The 18,745-nt window shown below is 44.8% G+C and overlaps 1 protein-coding gene across 3 annotated transcripts in view; it reads left to right on the forward strand.

Moving 5' to 3' along the window:
* Window positions 1–1,597: 1,597 nt before the first annotated feature.
* Window positions 1,598–18,745, forward strand: part of CNOT3 (CCR4-NOT transcription complex subunit 3) — a 17,655-nt gene continuing 507 nt past the window's right edge. Inside the window, exons 1-20 of one of the 3 annotated variants that reach the window (XM_053451772.1) lie at window positions 1,598–1,765; window positions 5,168–5,230; window positions 5,869–5,899; window positions 6,007–6,074; window positions 6,376–6,450; window positions 6,776–6,843; window positions 7,636–7,710; window positions 7,991–8,080; window positions 8,287–8,415; window positions 9,017–9,112; window positions 9,446–9,668; window positions 10,176–10,309; window positions 10,933–10,992; window positions 11,745–12,105; window positions 15,388–15,493; window positions 15,923–16,106; window positions 16,879–16,978; window positions 17,407–17,605; window positions 18,059–18,191; window positions 18,722–18,745. The exon at window positions 18,722–18,745 is cut by the window's right edge and continues 102 nt beyond it. In XM_053451772.1, coding sequence (XP_053307747.1) covers window positions 6,426–6,450; window positions 6,776–6,843; window positions 7,636–7,710; window positions 7,991–8,080; window positions 8,287–8,415; window positions 9,017–9,112; window positions 9,446–9,668; window positions 10,176–10,309; window positions 10,933–10,992; window positions 11,745–12,105; window positions 15,388–15,493; window positions 15,923–16,106; window positions 16,879–16,978; window positions 17,407–17,605; window positions 18,059–18,191; window positions 18,722–18,745 — 2,007 coding nt within the window. In that variant the 5' untranslated portion in view covers window positions 1,598–1,765; window positions 5,168–5,230; window positions 5,869–5,899; window positions 6,007–6,074; window positions 6,376–6,425. The remainder of the gene's footprint in view (window positions 1,766–5,167; window positions 5,231–5,868; window positions 5,900–6,006; window positions 6,075–6,375; window positions 6,451–6,775; window positions 6,844–7,635; window positions 7,711–7,990; window positions 8,081–8,286; window positions 8,416–9,016; window positions 9,113–9,445; window positions 9,669–10,175; window positions 10,310–10,932; window positions 10,993–11,744; window positions 12,106–15,387; window positions 15,494–15,922; window positions 16,107–16,878; window positions 16,979–17,406; window positions 17,606–18,058; window positions 18,192–18,721) is intronic. The other 2 variants (XM_053451774.1, XM_053451773.1) reach the window with 2 other exon arrangements.

Genomic DNA, 18,745 nt, shown 5'->3' on the forward strand with positions numbered 1-18,745 from the left:
CAGAGCGTTTGACGGCCGTGCGCGGCGACCCGGCCTGTCACGGCTGCAGAAGACTTTCCCGTTTGTTGGCATCTCCAGGACGAAAAAAAATAAACAAGCTCTAAAACATCATATAAATGGAGCTCGCAATAAAGTTTTTTTTTCCCCCTTTAAATCCCTGTGATGGGAGAACACGTTACCGCTTCGCACCGAGCCTCTAGTCCGATATCCTTTTCATGGACGGTGTAAAATGGGCAAGAATGGAATCTCCACAACAATGGGGCCATATCCGTCAGCTCTTCCAACGGATTATGGTGTCGGCGAAACGTAACCACGGTCTCCTGGAAGGGGTAAATGCATGTGGTGGGATTCTGCAGCATCCCCCCCATTCTTTTGCAAGGTCAACCTCGGCTAGTGTACGCATGAAATCCATATGATGACTGGGGTGTCCACTTAAGGGGGGCTCTCACCAGTTTTGGGGGGTTCTCGGGAGAGGCAGAGGTCAGCGGGACTCTGGATCGCGATCCTGACATCACGATTCATTCTCCAGCATCCAGAGACGGCTATCGCATTTAAGAGGTGTGGTTAGATAGAACAGTGGGTGGGGCTTAACAAGACGTGATTTTTTTTGACCTACATATTGCTATTTATGTAACAGACATTTAAATCATTGATTTTGAATGTATTTTACTTAAGTCTTTTATAAAACATTTCCCAGCCATTCTTGGGATCAGGAGAGGAAACGGGTGGTTGGGATAGATTTGGGACCTAAAGAGGGACTGTCACGCCCCCTAGGGCCAGGGGGTAGATTTATGAATTGTTGTAAAAGCTGCACAATTTATCACAATGAATAGCTAAACGAAACGTCTCATGTGTTCATCTAGCCAATCCGCTTCCAGAAATCCCCCTGATTGATAGATCTCTTTACCAATTACAGAGCAGCCGCCGCTTGTACTTTGTGATCTCCGGTGGCTGGCAAGGCATCTTGTAACCTTTATCATAAGGGCTCGTGACTGACACGTTCATGGCCCAATCATTTTGTAATCCCGCCATCCGAGTATTCCCTCCGCAAAATAAAACCCTGCTGCCTCAGGTAACACTGTATCCCCGTCTGGCCAATCAGGCTCGCTTCCTTTACTTACTAGCTGAGATTGCCACTCGGGTCATCAAATCAGCCGCGCGTCCTACGCTATGCGCTTTATATTGACGTCTTTTATAGCCAATAACCAATTAAGTTCAGCCATGATAAACACGCCCACCTCGCCTCGGTCCTCTCTATGGTTTTGATTGACGTGTCGTTGTCCAACGGAAGAGCGCAGTTCCTCCTCTTTTGCTCGCGGTCACCTCCAATAGAAAATTGGACGATCGCGGGCTGAGAATACTGACCGCTCCACTGACCAATACCCGCCAAGACTTTGAAGGATTGACGTCTTCACAGGCCAATCGAAATTCAGAACACGTGTGGAGTGGGTGTGACTAATCCACTCCGCTGAGGAGAGTGAAAGACAGGGAAAGAGAGCAAACGAGCGAGAGAAGGGGGAGGCCGAACCCGTCGCCGCCATTTTGGATCCCACCGAGCTGTGGACGGAGAGCGAAAGAGGCAATAAATAAGCTCCTAAAGCCTATGCAACCAATTAACTTGTTTTCTCGCCCGTCCTCGGGAGAAGAGCTCCTTGTTTTTAGAATACCATTGGTCATAAAATAATTAACGTTGGAAAAATAGACCCAAAACAACCCTCAAACCGGAAGCGGCTTTCCCCCACCTTTCTCCATCCTTCTGGGGGCGGTGAGAGCTGCTTCTTCACCTCTGTTCTCTCTATTTTTAATAAAAAGGTGGCCCACCTGGGCCCCTACCTGTATTTTACTATAGGGGAGAGGGGTGGGAGAGCTGCACAGCTGTACAGGCCTGGGGCCTAATAGAGAGACGGGGTTCTTTTGGTACCTGTGAGGGGGGTTTAAGTAGGATGAGGGGATGGAAGGAGCTGGGGTGCTTGGTGCCAGTCAGTCTGATCCTGGTTAAACATATGTGCGTTCAGTAGATCTATAGGTGCGATTTCCTGTGAACTGTATATAATAATAATAATCTTTTCTTCCTTACAGTCTTCTAGGTTTTACTGCATTTTTCCGCATGTCAAGATCTATAGGGTATGTCTGTAAGTCTTTAGCGCACTGATGTTTAGATATACATATCTCTGTGTGTGTGTGTGTGTGTATATATATATATATATATATATATTTATGATGAGCAGGATCTGTTTCAAGTAGTCAGGGTAAACTCTTCAAAGTTTAAGGAGAAAGCAGCAGCAGATCGAGAGCTTCATCGCATCCCACATTGCGAAAGAAGGTAACTATTGGAGATCAGACCCGTTGCCCCTTTACTGGTAGATCGGAGCCGAGCAGCGACCCCCATCAAGCAGCGGTTGGCATGTTATGGATGACGGCTTTACTCGCCAGCCCCCCCCCCGGCGTCTTGAGTTTTGGTTAAGAGTTGTCGGCGTGTCTTGTATGCAGGCGCTTGTACAGGTGTCCGGTAAGAGCTACAGTTATTAACGGTCTGGGTGATGGAGGTTAAGGTATTATGGTTTCCATGCGTAATCAGGGCTTCCTATAATCTATACGTTGAAATACTGTTGTTGTGATGACTTAAATAACTACGTCTAGGTGTTGATGTCATAGTTCCTTTCGTGTAGTTGGTGAATGCAGATTGTTAATATGTAGGGACCGGACCTGATTTACAGTAGATGATGCCAGGATGTTGTTAACCGTTTCACGGCTGACGTTTTGAAAGGTCTGCGTTTAAATTTGCATTGTTTTCTGTTTCAGTTGTATTGTTTTTGAAAATATTCACGTATCCGATTTTGGCAGTTTGTTACAGGTAGCCTCAGCAGTCTCCCCTGAATAGGATTTGTTGTTACTGAGTTGATGCAACACATGGAAAGCAGGACCCATGGGGGGAATCTGTGTTTTACTCGGCTCGGTTAAACAAGTTTTAGGAGATCGTAGTTGTTGAGACTATTCTAGCCGCCAACGTCTAACCCGGTATTGCGATCTTAAAAGAAGAATTCACCAACTTGCTTACTTAGCGGCCGGATATCTACCGGGTGCGTTATTAGCTTGGTCTGACTTGTCAGGGTTTGGTGCATTCAGTAATTCTCCCCATCATGTCCTTGTTTTCTGAGAAGAGGGGGGCATCTGCATTTTTTTAGATGCTTTTTTTCTACTAACAAAAACGTTAGTTCGCCATTTGAAGAATTATTTAGCCGAGACCATCTAGCCGGCTTACCTGGCGGAGGAGGTCGTACTCCCGTCCACAGATGAGGATGCAATCCAGAGCAAGAGCTGCTCCACAGCTTGGACCGCTGCTGCTAGTGTGGTGGTGCTGTGCCTGGATCCTCTTGGCCATCACGATTGGTTCTGCAGGTGAAAAACCGAAAACCCAATAAAATGTACCCTTTTATAACCACTGGCCCCTCCCACTCTGGAGGCAATCTAGGAGTTTAACCCTTGCATCCCAAAGGGATTTTCTGCTAAGGTACCATAGGCGTTGGGTAGAAACCGTTAGCGACCTTCGTAAAGCTTTTATTTTAGTGAAGCGTATTGGACGCTGCTGCTATGTCTGACTTTATAGGGGCAGCACTTCAAACTCCAAGTTACTTTATCCAAGCTGACAACTTACTCAATTCTACACTCATTTGGCAAGTCTCGTTGTGGCATTTAACAGCCACCCTCACTTTTCCATATGGATCTATATGGAATCTGATCGGCGAAGCCGCCGGTATTTGTGAAGCTCGAGTGGTTTTCAGATAACAGCGCCTCGGACCCTATTCTCGGCCAGCAAACCGCACTTCTTCACCTCTTCTAATTAGTGTTTTGGGGAGGATGCTCCGAGTCCCATCTAGAAGAGGTATTTTGCTCAGCTGTTAGCGTTTGGGGTAATGTTTTTGGTGAATACTGGAGGAGAGCTCCGCACGGCTTTAAAACAACAATCTGGGTTCAGCTGTTCTTTCCTCTGCTGTTGAATGTTTATCACGAGATAGTTGGTTCGTTCTTTTAAATGGATTTTGACACCTTCTGAAAGATGACTTTTCACAGATGAAGTGTTTATTGCTTAAGGAGTCATCCCTTTGGAGCCAGTTGAGCAAACACTTTAGGTTATTCTTCCCACACGTGCGGATCATTGACAGAACGAATCCTTGGATCCGGCCCTCGTGGGGATGGTACCATCGGGATTTTGATTAAATCCTACCTAAAGTGTACCTCGCCGCTGACGCCTCGGTGGATGATGGTTTAAGACTGGCTCTCTCTTATATGTGCCGTAGTAATTGTAATAGGATGACGGTGGCCACCGCGCTGTGGAGAGAATGATGTAATATTTTTGTATGTTTTGGGCTCATAATGCATTATTAAGGGCAATATTTAACAAAACTATTACTTTATATATAGTGTGTTTGTATATTTATTTATTTATTAGTGGTCCAGGAGTTTTTTTTTCTTTTTCTCCAAGTTTTAATCTGATGACGATTCTCTTTTTTTCATCTTTATATCTTCCTGTGGTAATGGATAGAGAGTATTACTTCCCAAGCGCTAGAAACTTTATGCAGCGACTGACTTTCAGCAAGGGTGGTATAGACATAACTCCTGGATAATAGACGAGGCCGAAGTCCGCGAGGCACTACTGCAGACAGAAACTCGGCAGATACGTTTTCCTTCTGTGTCGTGTAGACTATGAGCTTTTGGTCAGATCATAAAAATCCGTTCGCTAAATCACATTCTGTCAGAGTCGTATATATCTTCATGTATATCTTGGCATCTAGCAGTGAATGCATTATAGAGTAACTAAGACTAAGAAAGTGGCTATTAATTTACCTTCTATTGGTGGCTCAAAGCCTGGGATGATCGCACCGCTCGCCCGGGTTTAATTAGACCCGTTTGTTTGTCTGGCATTTATAGTCCAGCGATAGGCTGGGATGTTTCAGGATATCCCAGCCTAACGCAGGACGGGGTCGACATCCACTCCAGGGGGATCAGACTGATGGACCAAAGCAGGGAAATCCTCAAAGCCCAAGGCTCTGGGATATTACACGGTTCCGTGTGTCTCTCTTTGTCGAGGCGGATCTTAAAAATAGTAAACCATGCACCTCGCAGTTATAAGGGTTTTAAAGTTAACCTTTTCTTTCCTCTTCCGTAGGTAGGTGGTGTACCAATGCACTTAGGATATCTGTTGCCCATGTACCAAGAGTCACAACGAGAGGTAAGTGTGAAAATACCCCCTCTTTGAGAACCGCGCACCCTTCCACGCAGAACGTATTCTTTTTCTTGTTGCGTAACACGTCTTGTGGTTTACACTTCAGCAGCGGCAGCTAGCGAGAGAGAGAGCGAGCGAGTTTACCCCCGCAGGGCTCAAAAGGTTTCTATTAAAAAAAAAAAATAAAAAAAAAAAAGTTGTTTATAGCATACTAATAACTTTAATTCTCATACGCATGGCCTACAGTACTTTGGCGATTCAGTGGCATTTAGAATTCAATTCCAGTGTTGACCAAAGTGCCTGCATTATATAGGCGTAAATATTCTAACAGCATCTGATACATTCCCTTTATTGCTCTGAGCACCCGAGGCTACAAATGGGTTAATATGGCCCGTTGTAATAATACATAAGGCCTGGTCTCTAAATGCCTTGTTTTTGGGTTTCATTATTCTTATAGCTTCTCAAATATTTAAATATTAACTTTTTACTCTACGGACCCTCCACTAATGTTTTTAATGCATCGGCTCGGACAGGGTCCTTTTCCGCAGAAGCAGTAGCTGCGTTTCAGATTAACCCTTCCAGCAGAGGGTCTGCAGTTCATTGAGAACGGACCTCAGCTGATAGCTATTTTCTCTTGCTTGCAGCTTCAAGTGTAGAACCCTGCCTGCTAAGTAGGTAGGTATATTACCGCAAGTCTGCCAGCTCGCTCGCCCGCAATAAAGCAACGTCCAGTTATTGTGGAAGGAAAGCTAAGTAGGATCGTTGTTTCTCTCTTCCGCTAGGCTATCATCGGGTGTCTCTCGTAGTCCCTGTGGTCAAGTCACTCGGCCTCTGCTGAGCAAGTGGAAAGGTAAAGGCAGAGAAGCCAGAAAGACATTTTTATTTCATTTCTTTAATATAACACTTCACAAAATAGTAATTTAATTTGTGGGTAGTAACAATTTTCAAAATCCCTATCATTTTAATGAAAAGCGGCATCTGTAAAAATAAAAATGTACAAACATACCTGGACATTGCATGTGGTCACCGCTTTATTATTTGTTTCGTTGACTTGTGTTTATCACGTTACTGATCCGTAGCGGGAAGAGTTTGGAAGGAAGGAACACTTTATAACGAAATCTTTTTTTTTTTTTTTTTTTCCTGCCGTTCAGCATCCTGCTTTTGTAAAGTATGAAGAAAACCCATCTCTAGTGAAGGAAATATGGCGGATAAAAGAAAACTACAGGGTAGGACAGTTCTGTTTATGGCCGAGATCCGTTTTTAAAGCCTACCCTATCCTTTTAAGTGAGGTTATAAAGAAGTCGGGGTGTTTTTTCTAATAAAAGAACCTGGACCATAGATTGAACCCCCTTCTTGATCTCTGAATGGGTTTGGATTGAGGTTTAGCTCCTGGGAGAGAAATCTATAGTTTTAACCATAAAGTGCAGTTGGATCCTAAAGATCTTTGGCTTTATTATCTAAGTTATTATTATCTATGTTATGATCAGCTACATTAATGTGATAAATGCTGCACCACATGTCTTTGCTACATTCACGTTGTCGCTCTTTCAGGTGAGATTGATCGGTGTTTGAAAAAGGTTTCGGAAGGAGTTGAGCAGTTTGAAGACATCTGGCAAAAGGTAAAATAAAGGTTCTCTTATGCTTTTATTCCGTTCGTTTGCCCATTAAGCGGATAAACCGCAGCCGCATGCTACGCTTTTTGGGTACCTGCGCGCCAAGTGCTTGGTATGCCCGACACCCAGTCCCAGCCTTACAGCGTAATATGTCTGGTGTGCCGCTGACTGTATGTCACAAATATGTACTTTGTCCCCTTGTTTGTCATCTAATGGTGAATGACGGGAATAGAGAAAGCATGTAATGCATTCAAATAGCCAAACGTGTATTCTAACCAGACAGAAATCAGCAACGCCGCCAACATGCAAGTGATAATACTAAATTAGCAATACTGTAAACATTGTTTTTTTTGTTTTATTAACCCCTTAAGGACAATGGGCGGCCCCTAAACCCATTGAAAACTATGCATTTTGAGCCCGTACATGTCCATTAAGGGGTTAATTTGAGATTATGCGCGGAAAATCCATGCCGCGTTTTAAATTATGTCGCATCCAGCTTTAAAAGCGTTTTGCATTTATGATAAAAAAAAAAATATATTAGTCTTTACATGGTTTAAGTTGCCAACAAAACATTTGTCGATTAATTTGAAAAGGCAATTACATTTTCTGGAATCTTCGTCTCAAAGTAGCGCTGCAAACGGTATCGGGCAGTGAATATTTGTAACTTTCACGTGTTTTATTGATGATTGAGATGAACAAAAAAAAAAGCTCACGATTTGGAAGAAGTGAAAGGAAAATGACATTTGAAGTTCTTGTTTTTCAAAATTTACTTAAATGTGTTTATTTTCTACTTTCCAGCTTCACAATGCAGCAAATGCCAACCAGAAAGAGAAGTATGAGGCAGACTTGAAGAAGGAGATTAAGAAGCTACAGGTTGTTCAGTCTGTTTTATCCTCTTAAATTACCTTTGGAATCCCAAGAAATTTGACTTCCGGGCGCTAATTTTTTAACTCTGAATTCAGGGATAAAAATGAAAATACTCCTTTAGAATATATCTGTGTAATGTGTAAATAAAAACCCCAGCTGTAGAATTTCTCCGATATTTCTTTTGTCTTTGAAGACTTCATCTGATTTAGTTATAGACGCCCTGGATCTGTCCTCTCCAGAAATGAAATGTGCTAAATTATTATTTTTTCCCCATTATTTTGTACAGAGATTGCGGGACCAAATAAAGACATGGGTAGCATCCAATGAGATCAAAGACAAAAGGCAGCTTATTGACAACCGGAAGCTAATAGAAACCGTAAGTAAACGTGTGTGATATTTTGTGCACGTTTTATATTGATTTTTGTGGTTTTTGTTAACCTCCTATGGGGATTAGTGTAATGATGCGGTGTGCTTCTCATGTAGACGGTAGCGTGATGTAGTCAGAATCATCCTAAGGCATAGTTGCTCCAAGATATTGGAGTTTTACATTTATTTCAAATGCACCCAATAACTTTCTTTCAGCAAATGGAAAGGTTTAAAGTGGTAGAGAGGGAGACAAAGACGAAAGCGTACTCCAAGGAAGGACTTGGTCTCGCTCAGAAGGTGGACCCAGCCCAGAAGGAGAAGGAAGAGGTTGGCCAGTGGCTAACGGTAAGATCTGTTACTTGATAATTGATATGTGGCCTTTTCGATGTATTACGGCTTCTAAGTATAGAATAATTACTCAACAACCCAACTAAATGCTGGAGTTGAAGTGAAAGGATTTTCTATCCAGGACTTGGCTTTCTTGTCTGTTTCTGATGGTCTTTAAGGGAAGGTGACCTCTGCGCCTTGGAAGCCATTAGACCATTTTTGCTTTCCCCTTCATGACAAAGCCCATACATGTACGGCTCACAATGCATTGTTTTTAATGGGTTTAAGGACCACCCATTGTCCTTAAGGGGTTAGGAAATCCTTTGTCATTGTCTAGTCTGGGGGCCCAGCAGCTTACCTCTACTGTGATACATGAGGCAGCGAGGGCTGGCAGGGCAGATGAGATAACATGCTGCGCATGTATAAAATACGCTTTATACCCCCATAATCCTGGGACAGGCTGGAGCGAATGATATGAGACGTAGTCCGCTAGGATCTGAATAGACGCACATCGGTTAGCCCTGGTTTGATATTTTGGTATCTTATTTTTGAACTGCTTTTTTTTGCCATGAAGAAGAGATGAATGTCTAAAGCGCCCTTTCTACTTGTTTTCACGCAGAGCACGATCGACGCGTTGAACATGGGAGTTGATCAGTTTGAAAGCGAGGTGGAATCTTTGTCGGTACAAACAAGAAAAAAGAAAGGAGATAAGGATGTGAGTTTTTAATCTGTTTGCCGTTGTGGGATTCCTGAAATGCCACTCGTCGTATTGCTCTTGGGGGATTTCTGAAAGGTGCAATCGGTGACTTAATACCGAGATTCATTCATTAGAACTGCCTGAACAACTGGCGCATGTGATTGCACCGGGCATCGAATATTCATATAAATGTGAAGCGCTTGCCAAATGTTTGTATCGGTTACTGGTTTGGGTCCCGAGTGCGCGGCTGGCGAATGACCTTTGAGAAGTGATAAGAAAAGGGGATTTACGTCCATTGTGTGCTTTTTTTTTTTTTTTTCTTCTTTGCGGCACGTTTTGTGTCTCTGCCAGCAGAAGCAGGACAGGATAGAGGGGCTGAAGCGGCACATAGAGAAGCATAGGTACCACATCCGAATGCTGGAGACCATCCTGCGAATGTTGGACAACGACTCCATCAATGTGGATGCGATCCGGAAGATCAAAGACGACGTCGAGTATTATGTGGACTCTTCCCAAGACCCTGACTTCGAGGAGAATGAGTTCCTGTACGATGACCTTGATTTAGAAGACATTCGTAAGTAGCTCCAGAAGCAGTGGAACGTGGCTTTGAGCCGCCAAATACAGAAAAATACATCAATATTCAAGATTTAGCAAGCAGAACAATAGGGAAACACTGCTGAGTAGAGCATGCATGTTCTTTCATCACATTGAACCTTCAGAATATAATTAATAATGGGTTTTAACCCACCATAGGGTATAGCTTGCAAGTCCGCTAAAGGTACTTTGCAATTAATTGTAGAAGATGTTAGCGCTAGGCATATTTTACAGATTCCATTGATTCCTTTTTTTGCGTTTCTTAGTTTAATTTAACTGCGCCACAAATAATAATTGAAAACTGGTTAATGTAGACATTCTGTGAATTTCATATAAAACTATGCAATGATGGATGTAATTTACTAAAAAGAATCTCCAGCTTTAGTGAGACTTTATTTAGTGTCTGGTTTCTTCCAGTCCTGCTGTTCATATCTTTCGCGATGCGCGTTCTCAATAGTTTTGTGGTTTTTTTTTTTCTCTCTTCCAGCACAGGCGCTGGTAGCTACTTCCCCGCCAAGCCACAGTCATATGGAGGATGAGATCTTTAACCAATCTAGCAGCACTCCCACCTCAACTACATCAAGTTCCCCTATCCCACCCAGTCCGGCCAACTGTACCACGGTAACTTACCACGGGGAAGGGTTATAGGAAATTATTTTAATAATAATTCACACAATGTCAACATCTCTGGGATGGAGCTGATCCACCACGGATGACGCAGAGGCGGTTATTAAGTTAAAGCATGACTAATTTCTCTAGCAAGGAGGGCTAAGCTGGCCCTACATATTACAGAGTTAAGAAGCTCCAGGCTTTCTTCAAACTACCACAATGTTGAATAAACCCCAATAGATTTGTCACCTTATGTGAGTTATTCTTCTGTGACCCCTTCTTCTGTGACGACGACGACTTCTGTGACTCCTGTTAGAGCGCTTCTGCTTGCTCATACTAGGTGGTTTCCAATTCTATTGTAGGCATTGTTTCTTCTTCTTTTTCTATTACTCCTGTGACTTCTTTTTCTGTGACTCCTGTGACGACGACTTCTTCTGTGACACCTAGTATGAGCGCTTCTGCTTGCTCATACTAAGTGGTTTCCACTTGCATTGTAGGCATTGTTTCTCTATATCTAATCGGGGGGGCGCATTCAGTTCCTGCAGCCATTAAAATGTTTAACAGGTGGTGCGAAAAGGCACAGGAGTTGCTTTGCGTTTCTCGGACTCATTCGAATATTGCTTTCTTTTCCTTAGGAAAATTCTGAAGATGATAAAAAGGTTCGGGGCCGATCGACAGACAGTGAAATTAGTCAGGTGGGTGTTGTGGAAGCGCGCCGGCCGTCGTATTATTATCTATTATTATTATTATCTATTATTATTATTATTATTATTATTATTATTATTATTATTATGTTCTCACTTTGTGGATGTAGAGGGTGGATATGTTTAATAATATTACGCTTCCATTCCTATTTCTTGGCTGCTTTGTGTTGCACACCAAGAATGTGGCTCAGTTTTTTTGCCGTTGGCTAATAATTCAGCATCCCTTTGGATTTGTTTTAAAAGTGTAAAGGGGGGCTTGGGTTCAAAACACAGGTTATATGGTGAGTGAACACTTAGTTATGTGCGAGTAACCGTTCTTCTTTCATGTGATAAACCAGAAGCAATTGCAGAAAAGCAACGCAGGGGCTTTATGTAAGGCATTGGCTTCTGTATCTGTGTCACGTGGCTACTAAGTGTCCCTGGCAAACAATATGAACCGTGCAAAACGTTACGTGATTAATTATTTCTGGGAAAGCAGAATAGTTTCTAACGCTGCGATCTGTGAAAAAGGTATTCATCGCCCCTGAATAGGTGGAACAGAACCTTTAGTACTACTTTGGCCGCACGGTATAGGTAGACCCTGTAGCGCTGTGCAGTTTAACGTAGCTAGCCAATCAGGGCTCAGATCCTTACATAGTGGATCACATTGCAGGCCACGTCAATCCACTTTTGAAGCATCCTTGATGCAGTAAATATATTAGTGTTTTTTTTTTTTTACATTTCCTCTTGTTTTTGTATTTTAGTCACCTGCAAAGAATGGCTCAAAAAGTGTTCACAACAACCACCATCCGCTGTCCCCGGCTGTGACTACAAGTTACCAAATAGGAAGCAATTCCAGCACATCGTCTTCTCTTGGGAACGGGCCGGGAACCAACAGCAATGGAGCCGTATCTAACAGCAGCAGCAACAGCAGCAGCAGCAGCAACAGCAGCACGGGCAGCAATAGCGGGAGCAGCAGCAAAAACAACCCAACCGCAGCGCACACGCCTGGTACACCCACCCCGTACGCACAGGCGGTGGCACCCCCGCCATCCAACACAAACACCTCCCAGCCGAGGCCACCCAGCGCCCAGCAGAACTCGAGCAAGCAGAACGGAGCCACAAGTAAGGAGCGCTTAAGCGCATGTGTGTTCGCGGCAACGGAGAATGTCATGGCGGCAAACCCTCGGTTTTCTCTCCGTTCTGTGGAAATGAGTGGGGTTTCACGCTTGGTGGCGATCGGGGGGACGTGCAGATTGATTTGGTTTTGAGGAAGGTGGCGTTTCTTTATAGTATGTGTTTTGGATTTGTTTGGTGAATGCCGCAGGGAGATATAATCCAGGGCTAGCGGGGTCCCAGAATTATCCGTGTACAAAGAGGCCTTCCTGCACTCCAGCCGCGGTGTGCGCTCTAATGTTTATATCTAATGTATATCCCTCGTAACATTTCCTTTTGTAATCCAAATGCATAGAAGGTAACAATAAGAACCTTCTCTGTACATACAGAGGGAGATGCATTCAGCGCTGCGCATGGGCAAGAACTCGCTGCCGGCGCCGTGTGTCTGAGCATGTTTTACTCTTTAAGTTTTATTAGATTTATTTTAACAGGGTTGTTATTGCGTACTGAAAGGCCGTGTTCTTTAATATGAATGTGTTGGGGCGGTAGTGCTGGCGTGATGTCAGCGTGATGTCGCGATGTTTAATTTGTATAGAATGATGTTTTTGGTGGATTTCCACCCTTTCTCTGAAATGTCTGATATGGACGCGTCTCGCGCAGGCATTTATATATCAGTCTTTGCTGCTGCCCCGGAAGCTTTTTTCGTGTCGCCTGCTATAGAAGCGGTCTGTCTGTCTGTCTCTCTTTCTCTGTGTCTCTCGCTGTCTGTCTCTCTCTTTAGAGACAGGCAGGAGACTGTGTGAAACACTTTGCGGTGGGATACCGTTCATCTCACCTGCAGTTTGAGTTTTGTTCTCACGCAAGGACGGGGGGCTCTGCGCTGCCCCCGATCTGTACGTAGAGCTGGCTGTTCATTTACTGACGAGCAGGTTATGGCTGGGAGATCCAGCAGGGGGTTAAATTACTAATGAGGTCATTCTGCATTATGAAATGTTCTTTTTTGGCATGGGAAGGGTTGGCCCTGGAGACTGCATAGTTAACTGAGAAACCCTTTCTCCGCGTTACCCCTTTAACTTCATTTCACTTTCTATGGGGGGGTCTTCATTGTTGAATGAACCCCACTCGGTTCCCCGGTTGTGCCGTTCCCTGGACGGAGTTACCTCCTCTACACACAGAGCAGAAATGATTCAGACATCTCAGTCCTCCCCAGCAGCGCAGCCAGGCAGCCTGGGTTCATTGTGCTAATGATGAGAAAATGAGCCAATTAAAGCCGCTCCTTGCTTTGCCCCGCCCTGGTTAAAGGGGGTGTGCCGTAAAAACACGTGCCCGGCCCCTCCCAGCATCCAATAATACCTCCCAGCATGCACCTGGCTGCTACTTCCTGGTTTGCCTGTCTGCCTGCTCTGTGGGCTTCCTAACCGGTGCAGGAGAGGGAATGTGTTCCAGGAGAGGAGTCGGCTAACCAGCTTGCGTGCCGTCCGTGCCGGTAGCATGATGAGCTCCAAGAAAGGTAAACGGCCACCAAACACGCCTCGTTCCTGCTTCTCCCGGGCAGTTTCTGATGAACCCGGCTGATACTTTGAATGTTATGGAAGCGGGAGGTTTCCCCGTTTAAAATATATTTTACCGGTCCGGGATCCTTATGTTTATGGAGTAATGGGGTCTCTGGCCCTCTTGTTGTTTAGATTTACTTTGTGCTGTTTTGTAGGTGTTGTACACGCTATTTTTAGCCTGTATTTAAACATGTCATTATTAGCGTGTAGCATGACTTATGGCAGCGGCACCCTAACCCGGCCCTTTAACACTTTGTGTTCCCCGTTGCTCCTCGCATCCCAGTTTGTTTCCTGATGCTTCCACCTGTGCTGGTTTAACTGTTAGGGGGATTTGACAGGCATGACTTATCACCGATCTTAGGGCACTTGGCAAGTACCGCTCCAACCGGAGAGAAGCCACAGAGTGTGCAGCTGAAATAAGGGTTTTGAGTTTGATTTGAAAAGAGCCCCTTTAAAAGGCCCTGGAATGTGCATGTAACTGGGGGGGGGGTTGTTTTATTTGAAGGCTGTTTGCTATCACTTGGTGTTTGGTTGAATTTAAAATGGTCGGGGGTGGGGATCGTCTCCTAAGTGAGACGCAGATGGTGACTCACGCTGGGATTCCCGGTTAGTCGCAGGCCCTTTATTAGCCGTATGGCTGTGGTTTAAAGCCCTGCATGTCACGCGTTTTATGCGGCCGTAAAACGGGGTCCGATCCCGTCTGTTCCACGTATCGGTAATCCACCAAGCTACAATGACTGCCTCCTCCTTCCGCCACCCAAAGGGTTAAATAGATCATGGCACTCTTGACATTCACGACTTTGCAGGCATTAAGGGGTTAACCGGCTGATGAGACGAGCAGGTGGTGTCGGACGGCATGTGTTTTCTGTGAGAGATGCAGGGAGAGAGACACCGTCTTAATGACTGCCATTCTGTCACCGCTTACTACCACAACTGAGCAGTAAACATGCCGAATAATATACGTTCTTCCGAGTTCACGCGCTCATGGGCTTGATTTGTTTTTTGTTTATTTTCATTTATTTTCTTTTTTTATTATTTATTTATTTTTATTTACTGAAACCCCTGCGTACATATAACGGTTGCCTTTAGTGTTTCCGGGTTATAGGATGTATCTCACATTCTTTTTGTTGATGTATTTTATTGTATCAATAATGTACGGTCAGCAGAAGTTTGCTGCGGAGTCTGCCGGGGGGGGGGATCGCTGCCCGCCGTATACAATCTCTTCTATAAGACGATGGTCGGGGTGCTGCCGTCTCGCGCTTGTGTGATTGCAGACTAGTGTATGAACTATTCATTATAAAGGGTGGGCTGGCCCTGTGTAATGTATTATCCAAAGGGGACTGAAGAAATCCAACTGACTAAACTATACATTATACAGGGCCAGCCAAGCTCTACCTGCTGCGTATGATCATTGGAGGTGGCTCTTCTATAGTGAAGTAGAGTAATGTCGCTGACATAGAACGCTCTGTGGGCCATGACATCGCCAAAAAAAACCCATTAATATCCAAGTACGAGCCCTGAGTGTGCTGACAGATAGGCCCCGTTCGGCCCCTCTGGTCTGCCTGGTTTTCCTGATGTAAAGACTCTTAATTAGTCCTTAGATTGTTAATCCGGTACGTTTTTAGTAAATTACCCTTTGATTGGAGGTGATGGGCAGGTTGCTGTGCGCTGAAGTAACTTTAACGTGAGGGTTAATACGGGGTATTTGGTACAAACCGGGTGCGTTTGTGTTTTGCAGGTTACAGCTCGGTGGTGGCGGAGAACTCTACAGACTCCGCTCTCAGTAACAGCGGCCAGCCGCAATCCAACCAGTCCGTGATCCACAACCCCCCGGCCAGCACCCCGTGAGTACCCTGGCCCAAAGCTTCAGGGGGCCGAGAGCCGTCCCCGGAGCTCGCATCGAGTGCCGTTTAACCATTTCCTCTGTTCCTGACCGGCTTTAACGCCTTAAACACCATATCGTATAAGAGTTCTCCTCTCTGAGCCCCCAAACGCTTATCTACGCGCCTAGAAGAGCAGCACTGGCCCTCCGTAACCCCCTCGTTACGCTGCGGGCATGCGCTGCCCCTTGCTGCTTCCATTGAGCTTAATGCAGGACAAATGTCCTTAAGGAAATCTACCAAATCATGCCGGGGTCCGGCACAAGCTGCCTCCGCTGGACTCGGTTTTCAGGCCGGTGTCTGTTTCCGTAGGCGCTGGAGACTATAGATTATATAGATGTTATGATGCCCGGCTTTTTTTATTTTAATTTATATATTTTTCTTTCTCTCTAGGAAGGAGCCCAGCAGCGTGCCTCCGCCGCCCAGCAGTGGTAGTAGCAACAGCACTGCACCCAGTTTATTGCTGCCCTTAACTGTAAATCCTCCAAGTTCACCCACGCCGACCTTCAACGAGCCAAAACCTAGCCAGCCGCTACTGAATGGGCCGCCGCAGTTCAACTCTACGCCAGAGATCAAGGTGAGCGAAACCGCGTGCCTTCAATACACGCAGCCGTTCAAAAGTTTGGGGTCACTCGGCTGGAGTGATGGGAGTGAGAGAGGGCCATTGGAGCCTGGGAGTGATAAAGGGCCTCTGTACGCCTATGAAGATATTCCATTAAAAATCAGCCGCTTTCAGCTACGATAGTCATTTACAGCATTAACCCCGTCTGTGCTGGATTTTTGATCAATTTTATTTTAATGGACACATTTTGTTGCTTTTCTTTCAAAAACAAGGATCTTTCTAAGAGACCCATTGATCAGGAATGTATATTCTCTAGTTCATCAATTTTATACATGCATACATACATACATAATCTATCGATCACACACAGACACACTATAATGAAACCGTTGCTCGCGTCAATCAGTCACAGACTTGATTCTACTGAATAATCGCTTTGATATATCACGTGTGGGCACCTTATCGGCAAGCAACTCGAGACTAGTAACCGTTCCAGCTCTGCGCTAGAATCCCACACTGCAAGTTTATATAAGCAGAACATTATAAACGGCGCCTAATAAGAATAATGTTACAGTTGCCATAAACATATCGGTTTATATGAATAACTTCTGAAATATGTTCTGAAGCCCCCTATAGAATCAGCGCTGCTTTTCGTCTAGAAGCCAAGCAGAGGAAATCCTTATTACCTGAAAGCAAATTAGGCTGTGGGTTTAACCCTTTTAGTGCTTGCGGTCTTTGTGCCGTCCACTCTCGTCTCCTAAGCTTACGATCTCCTCTTGTTGAACAGGCACCGGAGCCGCTGAGTACATTGAAATCAATGGCAGAACGAGCAGCTATTGGATCGAGCTTAGAAGACCAAGTTCCTACCATTCACCTGGCTGAACGAGGTACAAGCTGTTGTGTTGGCTTTAGTTACGCAGGTATCTCCCTGCCCGAGTATTTCCTCTTCCTCGAGGCTTATTACTACTCCGTTTTGGGGAAAATGTCTGTAATGTTCCATTTGAATAAAGAGATCTCCTTAGATGCCGACTGCTGTGTGCGCTGAAGGCTGTGTTTGGGAAACGCGTTTTACTTAAACCTGTTTTACCGAAACACGATGAGGGAATTAACTGTACGTGAAACAGATCTTTTTAGGACAATCCAATGAGTTGTACACGCTGAACAATTAACTGTGATGGTGGGGAATGTCTTGATCCAACAATAAAGTACCATCCACTATTAGATGAAGCTATAGTAATGGCGCTTACGTCCGATGAAGGAATGATACACGGCCAATGTGTCATTTCCATAACCAAATGTGTGTTTGTCCCGGCAGAAATCCTCATCACTACAACCGCAACGCAGCCTCCTGTCACGCAGCCCCCGACGCAGCTTTCTGAAGTGAACATCCCGCTGTCGCTGGGTGTGTGCCCGCTGGGTCCTGTCCCACTTACTACAGATCAGCTTTATCAGCAAGCAATGGAAGATGCAGCTTGGCATCATATGCCTCACCCGTCTGACTCTGAAAGAATACGGTATGCTGGTGTCTTTGCCTCATTCCAGGAATGGATCGCATCCTTGGTTTAGAGCTCAGCCTCTCCCTAGATTTTGTACGGTTTGAGCCAAGTATACAAGTTTGAAGTATCAGTGTGTGAATGTAATCCTCTTACATTCACACACTGATACTTCAAACGTGCATACTTGGCTCAGTTTGTAAGTGAAAACTCTGTTTCTTTGAGGGGGGCGCCTCATTTGGCCTCCTAGTAAGTTAAAAACATTTTAGACAACTTCCTTCCCCAAGTGGGATCTTTACTTCATATGACTGGATTAACGTAACAATGACGCTGTTTCTCATGAAGGGGTGAATGGAAAGCACTGCCCACAATCGAAGAAATTCACTATATAGATCACTAGATAAAACGCCTTGTTTTGATGACAATTCATTTTAAAAACCTACTTAGTTAGGATCTGTGTACATCCTTCAACAGACAGTACCTCCCGCGGAATCCATGTCCAACACCCCCATATCACCACCAGATGCCACCGCCTCACTCGGACACGGTGGAATTCTATCAGCGACTCTCCACCGAGACACTCTTCTTCATCTTCTATTATCTGGAGGTAGGACCTTGTGGGTTCGAGTGAGTTCAAAGCTCTTTATGCTGCCTGCTGCACGATCGCGTTCCGGGTGTTGTGGAAGCCGAGGCTCTGAACGGCAAAAACCCCAAGGGGTCTCCAGTCTTCTGTTTCGGTTGGTTTTTGAGGGTTGGGTGATGTATGGAGATTTAGTAAAACCAATATCTTTAATATGTGGCAGCATTGTGAGTTAAAGGGCAGCCCCTTTTAATATGCATGGGATGGATTATATCCTCTCTCTCTCTCGTATATTAGTGGGTGGCTCTGCATGAACGAACTTTGGTTCCATACTCTGTCACTGCAAAGAGATTGGGTAATATACAACTTAACAGAGGATTCTGCCCATGCAGGTCTATCTTTTTTTTCCTGTACAGACCTCAAATATTTTGATTCTTGGTCTCATCTTAGATTCAGGCGCCACATACCTGTCCCGCGCATGTTTAAATGCGCAGCGTGCTGGTTTCATCGTTGGTGGTATGTTATTGATGTGTAATCATGATTCCTGTCGTACGCAGGGCACTAAAGCACAGTATTTGGCG

Source organism: Spea bombifrons, chromosome 12 (assembly GCF_027358695.1).
Source record: "Spea bombifrons isolate aSpeBom1 chromosome 12, aSpeBom1.2.pri, whole genome shotgun sequence".
Taxonomy (NCBI): Eukaryota; Metazoa; Chordata; class Amphibia; order Anura; family Pelobatidae; genus Spea; species Spea bombifrons.